The 17,798-nt window shown below is 40.9% G+C and overlaps 1 protein-coding gene across 3 annotated transcripts in view; it reads left to right on the forward strand.

The window, feature by feature from the left end:
* The window catches only part of Hps5 (HPS5 biogenesis of lysosomal organelles complex 2 subunit 2), a 40,472-nt gene that overhangs the window by 985 nt on the left and 21,689 nt on the right, over nucleotides 1–17,798 (forward strand). For all 3 annotated transcript variants that reach the window (XM_057756423.1, XM_057756425.1, XM_057756424.1), the window contains exons 2-8: nucleotides 3,072–3,220; nucleotides 5,529–5,639; nucleotides 5,769–5,833; nucleotides 6,686–6,878; nucleotides 8,219–8,352; nucleotides 11,677–11,889; nucleotides 12,181–12,252. In XM_057756423.1, coding sequence (XP_057612406.1) covers nucleotides 3,113–3,220; nucleotides 5,529–5,639; nucleotides 5,769–5,833; nucleotides 6,686–6,878; nucleotides 8,219–8,352; nucleotides 11,677–11,889; nucleotides 12,181–12,252 — 896 coding nt within the window. In that variant the 5' untranslated portion in view covers nucleotides 3,072–3,112. The remainder of the gene's footprint in view (nucleotides 1–3,071; nucleotides 3,221–5,528; nucleotides 5,640–5,768; nucleotides 5,834–6,685; nucleotides 6,879–8,218; nucleotides 8,353–11,676; nucleotides 11,890–12,180; nucleotides 12,253–17,798) is intronic.

The following is a 17,798-nucleotide window of genomic DNA, read 5'->3' on the forward strand; positions in this document are numbered from 1 at the left end:
GAACAGCATAATTAAAGCTACAGAAGTTCACATTTCTGGAAGGAAAGAACAGGATAGTCCAGAATAGTTGAATAATAGGAGAGAGGGTAAGGAGATGAAGCTAAAAAAGGAAGCACTGAGGAGATAACATTGTATGGAAAAGGAAGCTATTCTTTGCTTTTAGTTACTACTAGTAACAAATGAGTTTTAAGTCTTCTCTACTCAGAATGTCAAAAGAGAGGTTTTCTTTCCCACAGAGTTTCTGGGTAAAGGGTATGCCTCATCTTCCCTTCTTCATAACTCATTCCTTACTTTTAAATCCACGTTTTCTAGCATCTGCCCGTAGCACTTTACAGGAATTGTATAAATTCTCCACAGTAAATCCTTCTGTGACTCTGCAACCTACCAAATTAAGTTAGGTCCCTTGGCTTAAGGTTGAAAGCGTTTTGTACCTCAAGTCTAAATTTATGGCAACAGCTTTCTTGCTCTGTTATTTCCACTTTATATTTAACTGAGGACAAGACCTGTATTTTCTGAACACCTTCAGCACTTTCTGCCTCTCCTCTTTCAGCTCTGCCTGCAGCCCTTCCCCTTTCTTCATGATAAAAGCTGACCTGGGAACAGTGTACTTCTTTAGGATGTTTTTTCTGACTAACTGTGATTCCTTATGAGAGCTGTGGATATGTATGTATATGTATATGTGATTTTCTCTTTATTTGACTGGAACTGCTTTCTGGAATTCTTTTATTAATCATGTCCATTCTCACAACTGTCCCTGTTATTTTACTAACTATTTAAGATAAATGACTGGAGGGCTGGAGTGATGGCTCAGCGGTTAAGAGCATTGCCTGCTCTTCCAAAGGTCCTGAGTTCAATTCCCAGCAACCACATGGTGGCTCACAACCATCTGTAATGAGATCTGATGCCCTTTATGGCCTGTAGGCACTCATGTAGACAGAATATTGTATACATAATAAATAAGTAAATATTTAAAAAAGAAAGATAAATGACTGGAGGCTGGAAAAACAGCTTTGCGGTTAAGAGCACTGTGTGACCTCCAGAGGATGCTCTTCCAGACGACTCAGGTTCAATTCCCAGCATCCACATGACAACTCACAACTTTCTTTAGCTCTTCTTCTAGGGGATCTGACAAACACCAATGAATATAAAAATAAACTAATTAAAAAAGATAAATGACTGAAATTTTTCTTGGGAAAGGAATTGTCAGATACTTTGAGTATAGTCGTGCTAAATTTTGTTTGCTTGTTTCAGAATATACAGTTATATACAGAATATACAATTATAGAGGTCAAGTTGTACTGAGAACATATTACTATCAGAGAATACATGTATATAATTAAAAAAAAATCACAAAGGCGGGCAGGTACACTCAGTGATAGAACACTTGCCCAGAATGTAAAGATCTTGGGTTTGAGTCTGTCACACTACAGAAATAAGAGAAACCAGCTTCTACATGTTTCTGTGTGTTTTACCACTGGAAGCTCTGAGAAGATTAGGATTTTTTTGTTTGTCCTCTGCTATGATCTTCTAGACCAATGTCTAGCATATGAGTGATGCTCAGTACGTATTCGCTGAATGAATAAATGTGCTTCTAAAATAGTGTCAAAAATACAAACAGATGCTTCTGAATTTCTTTTTCATGGTATCTGTTTGCTTTAGAACTTTTAATTCTTTTTTGTGTGTGTTGGTGTGTGTGTGTGTGTGTGTCCCATACCCATTTGCATGTGGAGGCCAATGGTAGATATCACGTGTCTTCCTTGATGTACTCCCCTGTCAGGCTTCTGTGTGGGTGCCAGAGATCCAGACTGAGCTCATGTCTGTGCATTAAACCCTTTTCCACTGTGCTGTCTTCTCAGCTGCTGCTGCTCCTCCTTCACTAACTTTGTAGGTAGAAGACTGAGAAGTTAAATTAGTGAGGAGCAGTTTTGAAGCTGCCGATGTGCCTTGTAGCTGCTTGATATTTATTAGCCACGATCAACTCTGTTGTGCTCCTTGCTATTGATGGCAAGCCCTCGAGCTCGCCTCTTTCAAGCTGTTTACAGATAAAGCTCAAAAGGCAGCAGAAAACTTGCACACTGGTCACTGAAGTGATTGGTTATAGGGCTCCCGCTTTCACAGAATTATACCTGGACTCATACACCGTCATGGCACTGCTGACACTGGAGGAAAGTCTCATGAGGATGATGAGAACCTCGGCTTAAAGCCTGCAGGTTCTGGCGTCATGCCCATGGTGAACGCTGCGCCAAATACAAGTGCTTCCTTGTTTGTCATGTGTGCTGTCAGGATTGAGTGGATGGCAAGCATTTGATTTTTGATCATATGAAAGATGAATATCTTTGAACACAACAAAGACCGGGAAGATCACCAATTTCTTTTCCTTTTTCCCATGGAAATTGGTGACATTTGACTCCCAATTCCCCCCAAAATGTGCTTGAGAGTAGTTGAATAGATAAAATGTTTCATTTGGCATTATATTTGTTGTTTTTTTGAGACAGAGTTCTCTGTAGCTTTGGAGCCTGTCCTGGAACTCATTCTGTAGACCAGGATGGCCTTTAACTCACCTGCCTTTGCCTCCTGAGTGCTGGAATTAAAGGCGTGCGCCATCATTCCTAGCTCAAGGTTGCCTCTTAACGAAAGCTTCCTATAGACAGATGACTTATGATATAAAGAAACAGTGGGATTGCTACCTTACCCTTGAGGAGCTTGGCAAGTTTTCCTTTTAAGTCCTAGTCTATTCATTTTTCTTACTTAAATTGTTCCACACTATAGTGGGATAGAACTGGGGAAGGACTCGGAAACCAGACCTAAAATTCTGAGAGTTAGGGAATGGCACAGTGTGAATGAACCTTTGCATGTAATTGATACCTAGGTATGTCCCTCACAGTGTGAATGAACTTTTGCATATAATCTAGGTATGTCCTTCACAGTGTGAATGAACCTTTGCATGTAATTGATATTTAGGTCTGCCCCCCAACGCCCAATTTCTAGAGATGGTTGCTTCTTTCTCTGTTGAATGTTAATATATGTTGAATGAGTGATAATTTTAAATTATATTTTTAATTTTGTTTTAGTGGGAAATCCTTTGCAGAACAACCTTCATCTTTCTGCCTAAATGACTTTTGTGCCAGTGATACCAGAAGCCTACAGCCATGTTCTTGCAGAATTTGAGTCCTTGGACCCGTTACTCACAGCTTTGCGGCTGGATTCTAGTCGTCTAAAGGTGAACTTCTGCCTTGAGACAGAGTCTTATGTAGCCCATTACTTTCATTTTATATCCAAAAATGTGTTTGTGTGCTCTGCCATTCTTGCTCCTACCTGTGTTCTTGCCCCTCTTGTTTTGTGGACTCTTGGGGCTTTTGCCTGTTTTACCTTACATGGAAGTAGCTCTTTCTGTATTTTTTGAACTATCAATTGATTCTTTCTCAGTTCTGGAATATACTACTGTTGCCTCATTTTCCTTCTTCTTGGTAGTCTTACTGTCTTCTCTTAGGAAGTAATGTACTTTATTGGCATTAAAATAGTATAAATGAGCATACCCTATTTTGAACAACATGAATTACTGCACTTACTTCAAGAGGAGAACTTTGATACAGCCATGTGTAGGGAATAAGGCAAAAGCCAGTTAGCTCCTTGGAAAGTACATGGTTCTCTGAAACCTCAGATTCTTGAACAAACACAGGAAAGTCACAGTGAAGAATAAAATCTTAATCACAAATGATTTTATTCTTAAATTTTTGTTGTTGCCTTAAATCACCCACCCTTCTCCCTTCCCTTCCCCTTCCCCCTTCCCTTCTCCTCTCTCTCTCTCTCTCTCTCTCTCTCTCTCTCTCTCTGTCTCTCTGTCTCTCTGTCTCTCTGTCTCTCTGTCTCTCTCTCAACAGAGTCTCACTCTATTGCCCAAATTTGTTGGAACTCACTGTGTAGCCCAGGCTAGTCCCACATTCATGGTGAAATGCCTGCCTGAGCTTCCTCAGTGCTGGGATTGCAGACATAAGCCTGATGTCCCATTGCAGGTCTGGGTCCTCTGAAAAAAGGGAGAAGAGGAAGCAACAGCCAGGCCAGTGCAGTCCACAGTGGTGAAGGTCACCATCAGCAGTGTTCTCAGCTGCAAGTTACAGCACACCGTACTGTTGGACACAGGCCAAGAGTGGAATTGTGGGAGAATTTGGAGTGTTTGAGAACACGCCAAGAAACAAGACAGTTCCTTCAAAACACAGAATTGTTCTTAGAATATGTTTCTGTGCTCCTCCCAGGTGTAGCAGATAGGAGTGAGCTTCTGTCAGCTGTTGTTGTTCATATGCCTCTATGGAAACATGTTTTTGCATGTGTGGCTTGTTCTTGTAATTGAACACATTACTCATGTTTTTCCATCCCTCTTCTCCCATCATATCTATTGGCTTAATTACAGTGGTAGTAGTGATATAATATCCTGCCTGGCCTTACTCATCTTGTCTACATTAGTAACTCCAGCAAGAATGAGGGGCCAAGAACAAAGGTTTGGACATTTTCTTAACTCTACTTTTCATTAGAGAAGACAAAGCTTCCCAAGAAGTTTCTAGCAAGCGAGTCCACTGGCTGGGACTGAATACCTTGGCCACCCATGGCAGCAAAGGAACCTACAAAAGTGAATACTTGGATTTGTCAACTTCTGTGTTGGAAAGAAAGTTGAAGAGGATTAGGAATGGTTTTTAGTCAACTTATTAACACATTCTGACACAAGAATTGTGTACAGCATGACCACAACTTGCTCTGGTGGCTCAGTCAAAAATGATTTTGAGGGCTGGAGAGATGGCTCAGTGGTTAAGAGCATTGGCTGCTCTTCCAAAGGTCCTGAGTTCAATTCCCGGCAACCACATGGTGGTTCACAACCATCTGTAATGAGGTCTGGTGCCCTCTTCTGGCCTGCAGACATACACACAGACAGAATATTGTATACATAATAAATAAATAAATAAATATTTAAAAACAAACAAAAAACAAACAAAAAATGATTTTGAAGAGACATGGCGATATGAGACCTGCACCTGAGGCCTCCCAGTTTCATTTGCTATAAGGGCTGTGGTGTATGTGCTGGTTCTGCAGATAGAAATGATTTAAGTGAGAAAATGATTGAAGTAGCTCTTTTGTTCCTGGTAATTATTTAGTTTCCTCCTATTGTGGTCAGCACTGGAATGGCCTGACCAAAATATGAACCATTTAATAATTGGCTTGTAACAAAGAAAAATTACTCATTAACATAAGTGAACCTATTCAGCTTTTTGAGATTCAACTAGAAGTTTAAAAGCAAAATGTTCTTTGGTATATTTCAGCATTCTAGATTTAGAAATGAGTGCTGTTCATTCTGTCCTTCTGGGCAGGGGAAGATGGAAGGGATGCAGTGAGCACTCATTTCCAGGGTTATTTTTGACAGTTCTGGGAATGCAGCTTATGTTTTGTCAGTTCCAGGCAATTGTCCTGCAACCAAGCTGCATCCCAGTGCATAGTGGTAATGGCACAATCATCTCACGCTTGTCTCTTCATGCTCTCAGTGCACCAGCATAGCTGTGTCTCGGAAATGGCTGGCACTGGGCAGCACAGGAGGAGGACTCAATCTTATTCAGAAAGACGGCTGGAAGCAAAGGCTGTTTCTCTCTCACCGGGTAAGAACGAGGACATTCACACATTGGTTGGAGTATGCTTTCTTGAATGTGAACTTTTCCAATGTAATTAATCATTTAGAGTAAAAGAAGAATGGAGACAAACTAACTGTTCTCTGTCTGATGCCCTAGGAAGGTGCGATCACTCAGATTGCCTGCTGTTCGCATGATGATGACTATGTTGCTGTAGCTACCAGGTAAGATACTCTTTGAATGGCAGTCTTTTCTAAGTGCATGTTAAGCTGACAAGTGTGCTTGTTGTTAGGGTGACCAATCATTTCATGTCACCTAGCATTGTACTGGTTTAGCATGGAAATTTGTATCCTGAGGAATCATATCTGCTCAGTGCCCAAGCCATCTGGGAGCGGTATTTGGTCACCTTAGTGTTTGTGAAAAATGCTGATTTGAGGCAACAACATCTAAAATGGGAAGAGCCAGGGGCTGGAGAGATGGCTCAGAGGTTAAGAGCACTGACTGCTCTTTTAGAGGTCCTGAGTTCAATTCCCAGCAACCACATGGTGGTTCACAACCATCTGTACTGAGATCCGGCACCCTTCTCTGGAGTGCAGGCATATATCAAGGCAGAATGTTGTATACATAATAAATAAATAAATCTTTAAAAAAAAATAAATAAAATGGGAAGAGCCGCCTCTCCTTGAGGAGTCCCTGCTCACACCTGGGTATGTCTTACTTTTCTCTCAGAACCTCCTGCTTTGTCTGATTTTCATGTATAAGCCTATATTAAAATATTTTAACAGTATCTCTAACCTTGTACACACGCACACACAGACACACATACACACAGACAGACGGACAGGCGGGGAGAGAGAGAATGGAAACAGATAATTTAGAACTTAAGTTCTCCTAAATTATTGATTTGATGGCCAAAACAAAGAAGTGAATGCTTTGATTTCTACTTTTCCCCCTACAAACAAGAGTTTACACTGTATTTAATATTGTAAATGTTATGGTGCAATTCAGTTGTATCTTTTTTGTCATTACCATAACTTTTTTTGTGGTGATTTGATTTGCTTATAACTTATTTGCAGTCAAGGTCTCGTAGTTGTTTGGGAATTAAACCAAGAACGTCGTGGGAAACCAGAGCGAATTCATGTATCCTCAGAACACAAAGGCCGAAAAGTTACTGCTCTCTGTTGGGACACAGCTGTTCTGAGAGTCTTTGTAGGTGACCATGCAGGCAAAGTATCTGCCATCAAACTCAACACTTTGAAACAAGCAAAGGTGAGGAAACCCTCCAGCTCCTTGCTTCTGTGCTGTGGTGTCAGGTGTTAGTTTGTGGAGCTTTGAATGGAAGGATACAGTTTTATTTGCCGTATTTCCTAAGCCTTGGAGAATTTATCTTTTACTGACTTGTTTTAGTGTAGAGTGCTGGCAGAAGAAATATAGCTTCTGTTCTTTAACTGGACATACCAGAATATTCTGACTTGTCCATCATGACCCATCAAAGTTATTATTTGATTCCTGATACATGTTTGATTTAAAATACAATTGAGCTGGACAGTGTGGCACATGCTTTTAATCCCAGCACTTGGGAGGCAGAGGCAAGTGGATTTCTGAGTTTGAAACCAGCTTGCTTAGTTCTAGGATAGCCAGGGCTACACAGGAAAATCCCATCTTAAAAAACCAAAAGTAAAAATGCAGTTGAAACTCTACATATAGCTAAGACTTTATTTGCTTTTTATTCAAAAGGAGAAATACTGTCATTAGGAGAAAAATTGTCTCATATATTTCAAAACTAATATTTTTTTCATTCCAAGTTACAAATAGATAATAATGAACCGAACACTGAGAAATTTCTGTAGTTAGCTATCAAATTATTTCACAGATTTTTATTTAATTATTTTGTTCTTTTGAGACAGGGTTTCTCATGCCTTGGCTGTCCTGGAACTGAATAGGTAGATCAGACTGGCCCTGAACTTACAGAGATCCTCTAGCCTCTGCCTTCCAAGTACTGGGGTCAAAGGTGTGTGCTACCACCTTCAACCTCACAAATTTTAAGTGAGGGACACTTTAATGTCCTGATAGACAAATTAAATTCTGGTTTATTTTATTTACATTATTTTACATGCATGAGTATTTTACTGAAATGTCTTGTACATTCTGGGATTGGAGTTATGAACTGCTGTAAAGAACTGTATGGGTTCTGGGAACTGAACCCTAGACCTCCACAAGAATAAGTACTTTTAACTGCCACTCATTCATTCATTTATCAAGACAGGGTCTCTCTACATAACCTGAGTGTCCTAGACCTCATTTGTACACCAGGCTGGCCTCAAACTCACAGAAATCCGTCTGCCTCTGCCTCCCAAATGCTGGATTAAAAGTATAAGTCACCCTGCATGGCTTTATTTTTAAATTTTTTGAACTTTTTCTTTTCTAATTTATCAAGATAGGGTCTTACTTCATAGCATGAGCTGGCCTTGATCTCATAGGAGTCCTTCTGTCTTGATTACCCGAGTATTGAGACTTTAAGTGTGTGCCGCCACTCCTGGTGTGTTTTACCAGGGCAGACAGAGAGATTGTGTGCATCATTGTGAATGTATTTCCTTCTCCCCTTTTAGGCAGCTGCTGCCTTTGTGATGTTTCCTGTTCAGACAATAATAACAGTCGACTCCTGTGTTGTCCAGTTAGATTATCTGGATGGAAGATTACTTGTGTCTTCACTGACTCGATCCTTCTTGTGTGACACTGAGAGGTATACTAACCGGCGACAACATCAGCTGTCTAGAGTTTCAGAATTTTCAGGCCAAGTACTGCTAATCATGGAGCCAGAACCCTTCCAGTAAATTTGTAGTTGTTATAAGGAACCAGTTAAATGAAAGCTGACATTAGAAAACAGGAGAAAGAGGAGACAGACAGGTGACTAAGACAATCAGTGAGCCCTACCCTGTGACATCACCTAAGTGCCGTGAGAACGCCAAGCACTTGCTTCAGTGTGTGGAGTAAGACTGCCCTGATTTTCTCTATTGCACTTTTTAAAATTTGTTGTGTATTTAATGATATTTTACTAATGGGCAACATTGGGTAAGGAATTACTATAGGCTTTGTGGAGCTGACAAAATCCCACTAAAGTCTCAAGTTGGAGACACAGGTAACACTGAATGACAAAGGGATGTTTTAGAGGTGAAATATCAGAGCAGATTAGTAAACAGCTTAGATGAGTATTACCTATCACTGCCCAAGTTCCTTAGCTATTTCCCATGCTCAGAAGTATTCAGTGGTTATTCTTTACATGCGGGCCCTGACTGGTTTGCTGACACCCTATTTCTTAGGGTCATTCCTTCTTTACAAATTTGCTATGCATCCATCTCAGTGAGCTCAGTAGTCAAGCTGTTGGCCCACCACAGTTACTGAAATCTTTTGAACTGTGACCAACCCTCTTTCACAAACACACAGGCACCACATGAACAGACATAGGTCGACATAGAAGTACACACAGAGACACACAAATAAAATTTGAAATTAAAGTAACCACTCAGTAAAGTAATAGAACAAGAAATGAAAAACTGCCAGTCAGAAAAACCCTTCCTGGAGTTAAAGAAATAGAAGGAAACTGGGTTTAGTTTTACATGCCTTTAATTCTGTCACTCAAAGAGACAGAGGCAATAGAATTCTGAATTGGAGGCAGGTCTTAGCTAGGTAGTGATTTTCAGGGCTATGTAGAGAGACCCCTGTCTCAACTAAATTAATGAATAGAAAAGAATTGTTATGCAGAACTTCAAGCATGCATTAAAAAGTGAGAATTCTGCAATTAACAAGATGTTGAGTGTTCATTTCATGGGGGTACAGCTGGAGTTGAGTTGCAGTAATGTAGAACCTGCTGCAGAAATAGCATGTTGAACTGCCCCTTCTATTAGCTGGGGTTCAGTTTGGAGGGTAATAGATAATATAATTTAAAAGTTCAGATAATCTTTTTTAGTTTTAATCCACATTCTGTCCAACAAATGACATTCTCTAAAACTTGGGACTTGTGGACTGGACAGATAGCTCAGTGGTTAAGAGCACAGACTGTTCTTCCAGAAGTTCTGAGTTCAATTCCCAGCAACCACATGGTGGCTCCTAACCATCTGTAATGGTGCCCTTTTCTGGCCTGCAGGCATCTATGCAGGCAGAACACTGTATACATAATAAATAAATCTTTAAAAAAAAATTGGGACTCCTAAGCTGGGCTTGGTGGTACATATTGTAACTACAGCACTTGAAATGATGGAGGCAGGAGGATTAGAAATTCAAGGTTCTCTCTTTGGCAACATAACAAATAAGTAGCATAATAAATAAAAGTATAACTTCTTTTATTGCTCTGTATATTTCAAAGCATTTTTACATCCAGATTCTTATAGTAAAACAGTTTATTCACAAAACAAATAAGTGGAAGACTATTTATTGATTCATCGAGAGTCTCAGAGTTGACTCCTGCTAAAGAGCATATTAAATCATTCTCCAAGAACAGATTGAGCTTGGCAGTGGTGGTGCAAGCCTTTAATCCCAGCACTCAGGAGGCAGAGGCAGGCAGATGTCAGTGAGTTTGAGGCCAGCCTGGTCTACAGAGCGAGTTCCAGGACAGCCAGAATGTTACACAGATAAACCCTGTCTCAGAAAACAAACAAACAAAAGACTGAGGTCATGAGCCTAGTGAGCTGGAGCATGCCTCTATAATTTCAGTATTTGAGGGCAGAGATGGGGACTAACAGACTGAGTTTGAAGCCATTGTGGACTGCGTAATTAGACCCTGCCCCAAACAAAACAAAATTACTAAGTGCTTTTTGTGGACCCGACCCTGTATTTGTAATTCTTAGTCTACCATTCAAGTAGACTCAACTGCCATGTGTGATGTGGTACTTGCTGCAAAAGCAGAGTATAAGAAACAGATAATTGAGCAAATGGAAGCCTAGGACATTTTTCAAAGGAAAAATGATGCAGGCAAGTCATGAAGCAGACTTAAAACGAAAAGAAATAGACAAATGTAGAATCTAGACTTGAATAAAAACATATGCACACATGCTTACACATGAATGACCGGAGGAGAAGGCGGAGGAAAGGGACAAACACTGCACGCTGTCGCTCATGTGCAGTCTAGAATTATATGTGGATGTTTAGTGAAGAAGCATATGTGCTTGTTTAACTGCATCTGGATCTTGTCAAAGCAGATGGAGAAGGGACTAGTAGGAGAGGAAATTAAGAGGCTAATGGGGAGGTAATTACAAGCAGAGTACATGGCGTACATGCGTGAAATGTCAGAGTGGAACCCATTAGTTTGTTTGTAAAAAGAAAGTTATGATTGTAATCTCAGCATTTGGGAGGCTGGGGCAAGAGAACTGCTGAGAGTTCAAATCTAACCTGGCCACATAGTAAGTTCTAGGTCAGCCTGGGCTACAGAGGGAGATCCTGGTTCAACAAAGAAAGCCAAAACCCAAAAGACAAGAAACAGAAAGAGAATAGATAACAGGAGTTTTTAGGAAGAAGCTGATCATTATCACTCTGTTTCCCATGCAACTTAGCTCTCATATCTAACTCATGGACACTGCTAAGGGAGCAGAATGTTCCAGGACACAGAATTTCAAAAGATTTTAAGAAAAGGAAGAGTTAATTGAATATTTGTAGTGAGGGAGACATTTGGAAAGGTAGAGGAAGAGCCTGCATGGAATGTCCAAAGAATTGTGCTATACATAGTGATTTGGAAAGTGGTCAGTAAGATTCACAGGTGAACAGAGTGGTTTTTAGCAGTAATGCCTTTTGGATCTGAAACAGGCTGTCCTCATTCTCTTGTTAATAAACAGCACTGAAACGAAGATCTTGGCTTCCTGTCACAGAGTGGTTACGGTAACCAGCCCTGTTTGGACCAATCCATGCCATTGTTTTCTGGTGTAGTACAGAGAACAGAAAGAGGAAAAGGACATGTGGGTGTGTGGGTTATATGGCCATGCTAATTTGTAGTGCTATTCTCAGTTCCTTAATATGATTGTTTTTAACATTTCTTTTTTGTAAATAAGCCTGCTTTGTCTTTGTTTCTGGAAATTAGGGAAAAGTTTTGGAAAATTGGAAACAAAGAAAGAGATGGAGAATATGGAGCTTGTTTCTTCCCTGGAAAATTTGCTGGGGGCCAGCAGCCTTTGATTTACTGTGCACGCCCGGGCTCCAGGATGTGGGAAGTGAACTTTGATGGGGAAGTGCTGAGTACACACCAGTTCAAGAAGCTCTTGTCATTGCCACCCCTTCCTGTGATCACTACAAGGTAGCCATTCTCTGCATGGGACTTCCTGGAGCATTGGGTTAAAATCTATAGTGTTGTGGAATGTCCAAGATTTGACTATTCCTTGTGAGAGTGGGGTATAATTTCTGTCAAGATTTAGAGATACCAGAACAGTCCTTAAGCAGTTGTCTTTCTTATGACTAAAATGACTTGAGTAAAGCGAGGTGCAATTTAGACTCTTGAAGTGGTTTTCAAGTTGAAATTTTCTCTATATTGCAAAAAGTACTCTTTTAGGTTGTAATCAAACCGTCAGCAGGTGTGTTTGCCTTCCAGATCAGAGCCTCAGTATGATCCTGCAGTTGGATCCTCCCAGTCTTTGTCATTCCCCAAACTCTTGCATCTTAGGTAAGTTTTTCCTTTGTCCTTTTCTCTTTATTCAGAAGTATTTGCTTTTATAATTTTCGGATTTGTTGTTGTTTCATTTTTTCCAAGATGGTCTCACTATGTAGTCCTGGCTGTCCTGGAACTCACTTTGTAGTTCAGACTGGCCTCGAACTCAGAGATCTGCTTGCCTTTGCCTCTTGAATGCTGGAATTAAAGATGTGTGCCACTACTGCCCAGCCTGTTTTTCAGTTGTTTAAAAAATGATGTTAGAGTTTGAATACAGGGCCTGTATAGCTGAGTGATTCCTCTTCCCATAAGCTAAACTCCAACCAGTCAGCTTAAAAAAATTTTTTATGTGTTTCTGGGAGTCAGACTTGGTCTTATGCACGCTAGGCAAGCAGTCTACAAGGGAGCTGAATCCCAGGATAGATTCTTGCTGTGTTGTTAAGGCTGACCTCCAATTCTTGGGCCCAAGTAATTCCTTTCTCAGTTTCCCAAGTAACTGGGACTACTGTTGCTTGTTACTACATCCAGGCCTTTTAACTTTAGTGTGTCTGTGTGTGTGTGAGTTTTTTTTAAAATCTTACTTTACACATGAGTGTTTTGCCTGTTTATATGTCTGTACACCACTTGTATGACTGGTTCCAGCTCTCTTGGAACTGCAGTTACAGACAGTTATGAGCCACTGTGTATGTGCCAGGAATTGCATTTATTTCCTCTGGAAGAGCAGCCAGTAGTTTTAACCCCTGAACTATATCTCTAGCCCCGCTTCCAGCTTTTTTTTCTTTAAATTTTATTAAAAAAAAACAAACAAACTTGCTTTTCATTTTACATACCAATCCCAGTTCCCATTCCCTCACCTCATTCCATTCCCTCCACCTTCTCCCCCCCACCCCCCAATCCACTCTTCAGAGAGGGTAAGGCACATTGCTTTAAGGAAGGTCCAAGGCCCTCCCTACTATATCTAAGCTGAGCAAGGTATCCATCCAAAGACAGTGGGTTCCAAAAAGCCAGTACAAGCAATAAGGATAAATCCTGGTACCACTCCAGTGACCCCCACAGTCTGTCCCAGCCGTACAACTGTCATCCACATTCAGAGGGCCTACTTTGGTCCTATGCTGATCCCTTCCCTGTCTGACCACAGTTGGTGAGCTCCCATTAGCCCAGGTAAGCTGTTTCAGTGGATGACCCCGTCATGGTCTTGACCTCTTTGCTCATATTCTCATTCCTCCTACTCTATGACTGGACTTTGGGAGCTCAGCCCAGGGCTCTGCTGTGGCTCTCCGCCTCTGCTTTCATCAGTTGCTGGACGAAGGTTCTATGGTGACATTTAAGACATTCTTCAATCTGACTACAGCGCAAGGCCAGTTTGGGCACCCTCTACTCTACTGCTTAGGGTCTTAGCTGGGGTCATCCTTGTGGATTATTGGGAACTTCTCTAGTGCCAGGTTTCTTGCTAGCCCCATAATAGCTCCCTTATCAAGGTATCTCTTTCCTTCCTCTCTGACTCTGTCCTTCCCCCATTTGACTATTCCATTCCTTCAAGTTCTCCTCTGTCTCCCCTCTTCCTCCCTTTCAACCTTTCCTTCTCCCTGCGCCCCAATTTTCTCGGGATATTTTGTCTATTTCCCCTTCCCAGGGTTTCTCTTAGGGTTCTTATTGTTACTTATCTTCTCTGGGGTCATGGACTGTAGGCTTGTTATCCTTTGCTTTACAGCTAGTGTCCACTTATGAGTGAGTATATGCCATCTATTTGCATGCAAATTTCAAGATGCTATTTTTTTTAACCACTGAGTAGTACTCCACTTTGTAAATGTACCAAATTTCTTTATTCATTTTTCAATTGAGGGGCATCTAGGTTGTTCTAGGTTCTGGATATTAAAATTAATGCTGCTGTGAACATAGTTGAACAAATGTCCTTGTAGCATCATTGAGCATCCTTTAGGTATATGCTCAAGAGTGGTATTGCTGGATCCTGTGGTAGTTTGATCTCCCCGTTTTCTAAGAAACTGCCATACTGATTTCCAGAGTGGCTATACAAGTTTCCATTCCCAGAGTGTTCCCCTTACTTCACATCCTCTCCAGCATATGCTATCATTGATGTTTTTGATCTTAGCCATTCTGACAAGTGTAAGATGGTATCTCAGAGTTGTTTTGATTTGCATTTCCCTGATGGCTAAGGATGTTGAGAATTTCCTTAAGCGTCTTTTGGCCATTTGAGATATTTCTGTTGAGAATTCTCTGTTTAGGTCTGTGCCCCATTTTTTAAATTGGGTTATTTGGTATTTTGATGTCTAATTTCTTGAGTTCTTTCTATATTTTGGAGGTCAGTCCTTTGTCTGATGTGGGGTTGGTGGAAATATTTTCCCATTCAGTAGGCTGCTTTTTTGTCTTATTTGCTTTACAGAAGCTTCTCAGTTTCAGGAGGTCACATTTATTTATTGTTGCTCTCAGTGTCTGTGCTCCTGGGGTTATACGTAGGAAGTGGATTCCTGTGGTCGTGCATTGAAGACTACTTCCCACTTTCTCCTCTGTCAGGTTCATTGTGGTATTCCAATAAGATAAAGGCACTATTCCAGTTTCTTTTTCTTTTTTCTTTTCTTCTTCTTTTTTTTTAATCTGTGGGGGTTTGCTTTGTTACTGAGTATGTGGTCAGTTTTTCAGAAGGTTCCATGAGGAGAAGAAGGTACATTCTTTTGTGTTTGGGTGGAATGTTCTATAGATGTCTGTTAAGTTCATTTGAGTCATGACATCTGTTAGTTGGCTCTCTCTCTCTTTTTTAAAAGAACTATTTATTATGTATACAGCATTCGGCCTCCATGCATAAACCTGTACACCAGAAGAGGGCACCATATCTCATGATAGATGGCTGTGAGCCACCATGTGGTTGCTGGTAGATGGCAGTCATTTTATAAATATTTGTTGAATATGTGATGTGTGGAGTGACCTAGCTATGTTAGAGATTGTATTTTTTTTCTCAGGTTGGGGATTTAGCTCAGTGACAGAGCACTTGCTAGGTATGCAAGTGCTCCTGGGTTTGGTCCTCAGCTCCGGGGTCGGGGGGTAAAAAGAATGTATTCCTTCTTAGGAGCATGCTTGCTTCTCCAGGTAGACTGGCACTTTGAATTTAGTAATTTAAAGGGAACTCTCTTACCTCCCTTGCTGCAGGAAGCCAGGCCTTTCAGGGTCAAGCTTAGCTTTCTCAGCAGTAATTGATGCTGCTTTGCCTTCATGACTGCTCTGGCGTGGGTTAGATACTTGTTTCTCTGTCCTTTCTTCAGACGACGTCATCCCTCAGTCATTGCCACTATCAGTATTCATTTGATTATCACAGTGCTAAGTACACGTTAGACCATCAGACAGCCGTTCATTCGATGAAGGCTGCTTTTGAAAAACAATAGCAGGCAAGCTGCTTCTGTTCTGTTTGTTTGTTCTTGCCCCCACATTTGTGTCTTACGGTGTTTCTGCTGGTACCCTCCAAATCTCACATGGAGGCATTCTCTAAAAAATATTTTTGGATATATTTACTTAATATGTATGAGTGTTCTTTCTATATGTGTGTATATGACCCACGTGTGTCTCGGGCCTCCAGATATCTTGGAACTGGAGTTATAGATGGTTGCCAGTTTCTTTTTTTTTTTTTTTTTTTGGTTTTTCGAGACAGGGTTTCTCTGTGGTTTTGGAGCCTGTCCTGGAACTAGCTCTTGTAGACCAGGCTGGTCTCGAACTCACAGAGATCCGCCTGCCTCTGCCTCCCAAGTGCTGGGATTAAAGGCGTGCGCCACCACCGCCCGGCTGGTTGCCAGTTTCTTATGTGTTGTATTTTCTTTTTTTTTTTTTTTTTAAATATTTATTTATTATGTATACAATATTCTGTCTGTGTGTATGCCTGAAGGCCAGAAGAGGGCGCCAGACCTCCCTACAGATGGTTGTGAGCCACCATGTGGTTGCTGGGAATTGAACTCAGGACCTTTGGAAGAGCAGGCAATGCTCTTAACCGCTGAGCCATCTCTCCAGCCCCGTGTTGTATTTTCTGAAGGTACATTGGTGTCACTTTCTTATCTCTGACTTTGTTGTTGTTACTGTTAAGAGTGCTGCATAGCCCTGGTTAGCCCTGTACTTGCTTTGTAGCACAGGCTGGCTTTGAACTTGTGACAATCCTCTTGCCTTAGTGTCCTTAGTGCTGTGATCATAGGCTTCTGCCCAGCTTCCTTGACTTTATCTATCTATCTATCTATCTATCTATCTATCTATCTATCTATCTATCTATCTATCTAATCTATTTATCATCTATTTGTTTTGAGACAGGCTTTCTCTGTGTAGTCCTGGCTGGCCTAAAACTTGCTGGGTAGACCAGGCTGGCCTCAAACTCAATGAGATCCACATGCCTCTGCCTCCTGAGTGCTGGGATTAAAGGTGTATGGCACAATGGCCAGCCTTCTTTGAATTTTTTGTTTAAATTTTTTCTTTGACTCCTTAAATAATTCTTTTAGCTTTGGTGTCCTGGTTTATTACCAGTGAAGGAATAAGAGGATGAAGAATGTTACAAATTATAAGTATGGGCTCTTATGTCTCCTTTGTATCTTTCATTTAATCCAGACTGCTATCTGCTATTTCTTTTATATTCATTTCACTTAGGTGTGTGTGTGTGTGTTTACATATCTGCTCTGTGTGTGGGGTGGTGAAGGAAGTCTGAAGATAGCATATTGGATCCCCTGTTGCTAGAGTTGGCAGCAGTTATAAGCTGTTGGTTATGGGTCCTGGGAACTGAACTTGGGTCCTCTGGAAGAACAGAATGCCCTTAACCACTGAACTAACTTTCCAGCCTCTGGGTTATTATTTCTTTTCTCCTTTCTTCCTTTTTTTTAAAAATTTTGTGTGCATTATTGTTTTGCCTGCATATATATCTGTGTGAGGGTGTCAGATCCCCTGGAACTGGAGTTACAGACAGTTGTGAGTTGCCATGTGGGTGCTGGGAATTGACCCAGGTCTTCTGGGAAAGCAATCAATGTTTTTAACCACTGAGCCCTCTCTCAGCCCTTGGATTATTACATCTAGGGCATTTTGCGAGTTGGTGTCTGAAATGGCTCAGTGGATAAAGGTGCCTACTACCGAGCCTGATTACCTGAGTCTGAGCCATGAGATCCACACGGTCAAAGGAGAGAACAGATTTTTGCAAGTTGTCCTCTAACCTTCACAAATGTTTCTGTCACATGCATTCCCATACACATACACACAAAGTAAATAAAGATAGAATTTTTAGCCTGTTGTGATGGTGCATGCCATTAGTCCCAGCACTTATGAGGCTGAAGCAGGCGGACCTCTGAGCTCCAGGACAGCCAGAGCTATATAGAGAAACACTGCCTTGAAAAACAAAAGCTAAAGCAAAAACAAACAAAAAATGTAATTAAAAAATAAATTTTACAAGTTGAATATCCCCTCTGGCTCTTAAAGGTATTTTACCAATTTTACTGATTATGATCATAGGCATGTGATTATATACTGTTGGATATATATGGAAAAAAGCTGCAAGTTCTCAGGATTATAATCTTGTTGGAGATATTTCT

Source organism: Chionomys nivalis, chromosome 23 (genome assembly GCF_950005125.1).
Source record: "Chionomys nivalis chromosome 23, mChiNiv1.1, whole genome shotgun sequence".
Taxonomy (NCBI): Eukaryota; Metazoa; Chordata; class Mammalia; order Rodentia; family Cricetidae; genus Chionomys; species Chionomys nivalis.